Here is a 6309-nt window from a genome sequence, read left to right on the forward strand (position 1 = left end):
AGAATAGTTTCCACAGAAGGTCACAGAGTTGAGGCCAAGGAATATGTAAGATATATCAAGTATCTTTCTTCCCCTTGAACACAAAATGTCATCCTGCCATTAGAAGAAAAAAAAAAAAAGCAAAAAAAATGCATGTAGTGCGGGTTTCTCCTTTTCTTAGGTCATTTTGGAAGGGACAGGCAGTAGAGCCTCTTTCAAGGCCTTCCTAACACAATCACAAGTTAATAAGCACACACTGGCTAGCTGAGGATTGTGTTCAGCATTAGCCAGCAGATTTCTTTTAACCGCAGGTAGGGAAAAAGTCTGTTCTAACATTAACTTTTTGCTCAGAGGAGAACTTTGAGGGCCCTTTGAAAACAAGGTTTAGAGAGGATACCACATGTATTATACCTTTTGGAGAAAGTTTAGTGATCACTTTAGTCCATTTAGTCTTCCAGCAGAACATTTTATTCTCATTAAGGACAAGGAAATATCAACCAACAGCTCAATTAACATGACACAGATTAAACAAGCCCTGTTAAGCATTTTCTACTTAACATGTGGAAAAAGAGTCTAAAGATATCTGATGTGTCCAAACTGTTCACATTAAAACTTGAGCTCATCCTTTAGCATAAGCTCAGCTGATGTTGCTCCTGGGTATAGCAAAAGGTGGAAACAATTTAAGTTATCAGAACAGCTGTGTTTAACAAGTACTGAAGCACTGAAGTTTAGACTGCATTTACTGGTGTGCTATTAGACTGCTTTCCTTGCATCTCTTCAGAGTCTCAGGCAGACTTGCAGAAAGCCACAGCAGAAAAACGAACTTCTCCTTTTTCACGTTCCGTAAATTGTCTGCAGATCTTAGCAGAATCCTTGGGGGTGGGGAGAAAAAGGCTGTTTAGACTATCAGAATACACTTGCTGTAGAGACCAAGTCTTTGCAGCTCCTCTCTGGGTCCCACCAACTAAGCTGCAAGGTCTTGTAGCACCAGCTAATACATACAGTCAACAGGTAGCTAGCTTTGTGGCACAATACTACCCTGTTACCACGGTATAAGCAGCACCAACTTTTACAGCAAGTAGGTACAGCCACTATACACTGAATCCATGCCTCTCGCCCTTTTGCAAGTCTTGTTTTCAGGGGAAACAAGCAGGTAGGGAGAAGTCTTACCTTCAATAGCAAGTCACCTGAGCTTGTGCCATGGTTTACAGGAAATGGCATACGCCCATCTGTGAAAGAAAGCCCAATCACTCAGTGCACTTAATACTACTTCTGAATTACTGGAACCGAGCATAGCAGGCCCAAGAAGATACTTGGGAGGTCAGCATAAATTGTCAATACATAGCTTGAGTGAGAAGGGGACTAAGTATTCCCAGCTCTACAGGAGATGACATGCTTTACAAGAGGGCCTAGGCCTTCAGTGCAACCCATCTTCAGTTAAAATCTTCAAGTGAAGATACAAATTACGTATCGGCTTTGAGCGCCTCAGTGAATAGCTTAACTAGCTCCAAGTATCCAGCCTGAGCCCCCAGTGCTGCTGTACAGCATAAAGTACACCCAGTCCAACTCCAGAGTCCTCAGGGCCTTACCCAATTCATAAAGATGTCCATCCACATGGACAAACAGGATGAAGTGGAAGTTCACACTGTTGTCCTCAACCTTAGGAGAGACCATTGGGTACATTTGTTAAGACTGAAAAAAAAGCCTAGTACTGTGAACCCTACTTGTGACTACAGGACAGAAGAGATTTCAACAACAAGCAACAGCAAACAGCTAAAAATTTTAGCTGAGTTTAAGAGGTCTCTGCAAGACCTCTACGAGGTCAAGCACCAAAAATCCTAATGTAGTCATATTTTCAGACTGGGTCTGAACCCAAATTTTCAATCCACGTTTGAGGAAGAAACCCTACACAAGCATTCAGCCATGAGGCACTCACTTCTCTTTCCTCATGAACTGTAAGAGCTATCTGCCAGACAAAAGCTTGTATTGTTCTACCACCTTTGTTAACCACTTTTCCCAAGATTTTACACATTCATATCTTACCTGACATTGTCCTTCTTGCGCAACCGAATTGTGGACTTCTTGAATAGCCTTAAGAGAAAGCAGATAGAGGTTATTACATCCTTAAGTGCCGGTAGCTGTCAGCAGTTTGTGTAGTTTATATACCTTATTATTTGCAAAATGTTTAGCTCTCTCTTCAGGAGACAGATCAGCTGTTTCATCAAGAAACTTCTTCAGGGCAGACCCCTCATCTGCACAAGATGATCAAAGATTTTATTCAGTGTAGGTAAAGTATCAGTTACAGTTCAGATACAACCCACAGTAATCAATGCTTGTTGCACTAACTAGGAGACATTGCGTTCAGCCTGGAACCATCTTTAGCATAAGCATATTTTAACTACCACTTAAGTAAGCTATTTATCCAGAAGCTATTAACAACAATCTACACAAACAGCCAGAGTTCAAGTGCTTCAGGGTACTCTGGATGCTTGTCTTAGAACTCACTTTCAAATAGGATTTAGCTTTTCTGATTCCCCCCTTGCAGATTTGGCAGAGGTATTCAATTGTGTTTCAAAGAAATTCAAGAAAGGTGGCAGGTGCGAGGACACTTAAGTATCAACTAACAGAATATGGGTAGATGAAATTAAGTTGTCTCCCTGCCTTCAAATGAACACAGCACTTGTCATGCCAGGCTTACTTTGGTGTTCCAGAACATAAATTAGTAGTGCAGTACTAAGATGCACTGAGTTGTGGTCTTACATGCATCACTCATTTTACTCATCAAGGGAGTATGCTATTTCAGAAAATACTCTCAAAAAAAAAAAAAGAGTAAAGCAAAGCTACTCTCATTTGGCCCTCCATGTGCGTTTTCCTTTGTTTAAGAAGGAACCCCACAGCACCCAAAGGGTTCAAGTTCTCTTGCAATAATGAAATTAAGTTATGTTTTTCAGATCTCTAGTCTTTGAACAATAAAGTATTTCCTGGACTCAATGACAAACCTTTTTTGACAAGAACCTGTAATCCCATTTCCCAGGGAGTTTCCAGCCACCAGTTGCCTAAGCCAGTTTTATATCCTCTTCTATAGGAAGAGAACCATCAAAACTATTACCTCTACAGGAAAAGTCTACTTACAGACCCTTATCATCCTATACTACTTTCCCCGCAAAAACAAAACATGTTTTAGATAGATTTACAGGCTACCCTGAGCAAATCTGTTTACATTAGACATAAGTGGCATGAAGAACTTTCTCTCTTCAGTTGACATCATCAACGCCAATGTCAATAGGTACTTCTGAACACAATACTTCCTAATTTCAGACTTTGGCCAGTCCTACTATGTGCCCTTTTCCTCTTGCATCGCTCACTAGGACGACACTTCTGCAGCGACCAGACAGGAGTCAAAGTACATGCCCTTCTGTGATTCAGGCAGTAGGTTGAGACCACATGCCCCTCTCCAAGAGCTGAAAGACCCACTTACCAACTGAAGCAGTACAGCATGCCTTAACTTGGCCTGCATGAAAGCCCCACGTGTCACCTATAGCCCATACCCACTCAATCTTCCTCTGTCATTAAAAAAATATGGAAATTCAAGCACTTCAGAACATTCATACTCACCAAGCTTCACTTTGTCTTTATTATTAGCAACTGCATGTATCAGACCAATTGTCCCACAGGAGTTACTGACTGTCTGCTTCAGGAAATACACCTTGGAACTGATTTCTTGGTCCTTTATTTTCTCAGTCTGTTGTTTCCTGAAGTTCTCATGCTGTAAACATGTAACTGTTTTAAGCATTTCACCAGTGGTAACTTTTTATCGTGCAAACTACTATACAAATGAGTTATGCTGGAGAATCAATACCAGGACTGAGACAAAGATTTACCCAGAAAGTCATCTTTGTGGCACAGGTCCAGTAAAGCATCATATGTCTATACTGGATGCAGGCCAAGTCTTAATGGACTACTTGCATGACTCAGTCATATGCAAAGGCACTGTTCTTAGCCTCTCCATCCATTCCGTACACTGGAAATAGCTTGGTATGGGAAATCATAATGGATAGGCTCTTTTATATCCTCGCTCAATTGTTTTGGTCCATTTAATGAGACTGCTCAGCATGTCTCTGCAATAGTTTGCCTTTGTCCCTTTAGGTTGCTTCTCTTCATGAGCCCCTCCCCATCAGAACAATGTATAGACAAGCGTAAAACCCACTGCTACTGAAAGCCTATGATCCTTCCTTTAAAGGACCTGTTAAATATACTTTATTTCAAAGTCCATCTCCTCATCTACTTCCTTAGCACCAATTGGACTAAAGGTATTAATCATACAGGAGTAATGCAGGCCTCTCCAGACGCAATGATTCAGCACAGTACCAGAATCAGTATGCCTCACACTCAAGACTGCTAATGTTTCTTCCTCTGTCTGATACACAAAGTGAAGAGTATTAGAATAAAAGGCCTTGTTTTGTTGCTTAGTGCATTTTAGTTCAGGCTGTTTGGAGGCTGGGGCCAAACACCCAGCACATACTACCCACCAGCCACCTAGCCAAACCCACTCCCAACCATCTGATGCTTGGAGGGATGACACAGGCACACTCCTGACAGCAGCCAGCAGGTACAGCCATTGCTGCCGACAACAGCCTGCTTTTTACTCCAGGGGCATTTGGGCCAGACACAGCCTAGTTGGCCTACCCAGGGTGACAGCAGAAACCCTGTATGGCACCGGCTGTCACACAGCACCAGGGGCAGCCTCAGGCTCGGTGCCTGAACCCAGCCCATCCAGCTGTTGCCTCCAGGGCTGCAGCCCGGAGGCCCTGCGAAGGAGAGCAGCCCAGGAGGGACACAGCAGCCGCCCCCCCGCCCTGGGAGCAGCACCACCCACCGCCTACCTGCTCGGTGAGGGGGAACAGCAGGAGCAGCGCGCACGCCGGGGCCGGCACGGCGCCCAGCGCCTCCTCCTCGAAACCCAGCACGTCCACGAAGCGCCAGCCGGGGCCAACCCCCAGGCGGGACAGCACCTGCACGGGGCACAGCGAGCGGGTGGGAGGGCCGCGACACGCCCGCCGCGACACAGCCGCCCCCCCCCCCCCCCCCCCGACATGGCCCCCCCCGCCGCGCCCCGGTGACACAGCACAACGCGCGGCACCGCGGCGCCCCCTGCCGGCCGCGCCCGGGCGCCGCCGCCGGCCCCACCCGCCCGAGGGGGCGCCCCCGGGGGAGGGCGCGGCCGCAGCGCCGGGCCGCAGGTGCGGCCGCCCCCCCCCCCCCGCAGCGGCTCCGCGCCGCTCCGCGCCCCTCCGGCCGGCGCTGCCCCGGCACGGCGGGATGCCGAGGGATGGAGGGAGAAGGGGCGGCGCCCGCACGCTCGCCCGCGGCGGTCCTTCGGCGGGGACTCACTTTGTTCAGCATCTGGAAGACAATGCGGGGGGAGAGGGGTGAGTGCCGGGGAGAAGCGGCGCCCCGCCGCCCGCCCCCGGCCCCATCCCACCCCCGCGGCCCCGGCGCCCCCCGCGCACCTCGGGGTTGATCTCCATAGGCTGCCAGGCCATGGCTGCAGGGCGGCGGGGAGCCGGGAAGAAGGCAGGCTGCGCCCCAGGCACGACGATGTCCCCCGCGGCACCAGACGCACAACCCCCCGCTGCCGTCGACGCTGCGGCGCGGAGCCGCCCACCCGGCTCTTATATAGGGGCGGGCTGGCCCACTGCGCACGGCGGCGGGGGGAGAGGGAGGAGCAGGGCACGACCAACGTGCGGGGGGGGGGCGGGGGGCTCGGCGGTGCCAGCGCCGCGGAGCGGGAGGCCCGCGGGGGGTCGGCGGCGGGGCGGGGGAGAGCCCGGCCCGGGCTGCGGGGGCCGGGGGCCCTGCCCGACGCCGAGGCCCCCTTCCTGCGCGGAGCGGAGCGGGGCGCGGCCGGCGGCGGGGAGGACCCCGGCCCGCCTTACGTCGGTGTGGAGAAAGTGCTAGAAGCGGCGCGGCCGAGGCGGCGGTAGCGGCCTCCTGCCCGGCCCGGCCCTCGCCCCGCCCTCGCCCCCCTGATGGGTGCGTAGCGCATAAAGTGTACCACAGTTTTGATGTTCAACATAAGCATTAGACACTCTTAAAATTCCCGTATGATCACAAGACCCTCACGAAAGTCACCCGCCTGCTAATGCATCTCTGCAGTTTGAACCAGTTCCTGAACCTGTCCAATGAAGTCGGTTATAAAATACACGGCTTTTTATCTTTTATTCATAACCTGACAGTTTCTCCACGCAACGTCTTTGGACTAGAACATCTCTACACAAGGAAACAAAAGCAACCTACTTGAAATACTAGCAATCACATGGAGTCCAAGCG

General features: G+C 49.8%; 1 protein-coding gene across 1 annotated transcript; it reads right to left on the reverse strand.

Annotated features, from left to right (window-relative positions):
- Nucleotides 1–764: 764 nt before the first annotated feature.
- On the reverse strand, nt 765–5522 carry UCHL1 (ubiquitin C-terminal hydrolase L1). The gene is made up of 9 exons (XM_075709457.1): nt 5490–5522; nt 5371–5382; nt 4863–4991; nt 3595–3745; nt 2146–2231; nt 2023–2070; nt 1569–1638; nt 1150–1208; nt 765–851 (listed from the first exon to the last, which is right to left on the reverse strand). Exons 1-9 carry the CDS (start codon nt 5520–5522, stop codon nt 765–767), a joined length of 675 nt encoding a protein of 224 aa, XP_075565572.1.
- Nucleotides 5523–6309: the final 787 nt, after the last annotated feature.

The sequence above is a fragment of the Pelecanus crispus genome, chromosome 4 (assembly GCF_030463565.1).
Source record: "Pelecanus crispus isolate bPelCri1 chromosome 4, bPelCri1.pri, whole genome shotgun sequence".
Lineage (NCBI taxonomy): Eukaryota > Metazoa > Chordata > Aves > Pelecaniformes > Pelecanidae > Pelecanus > Pelecanus crispus.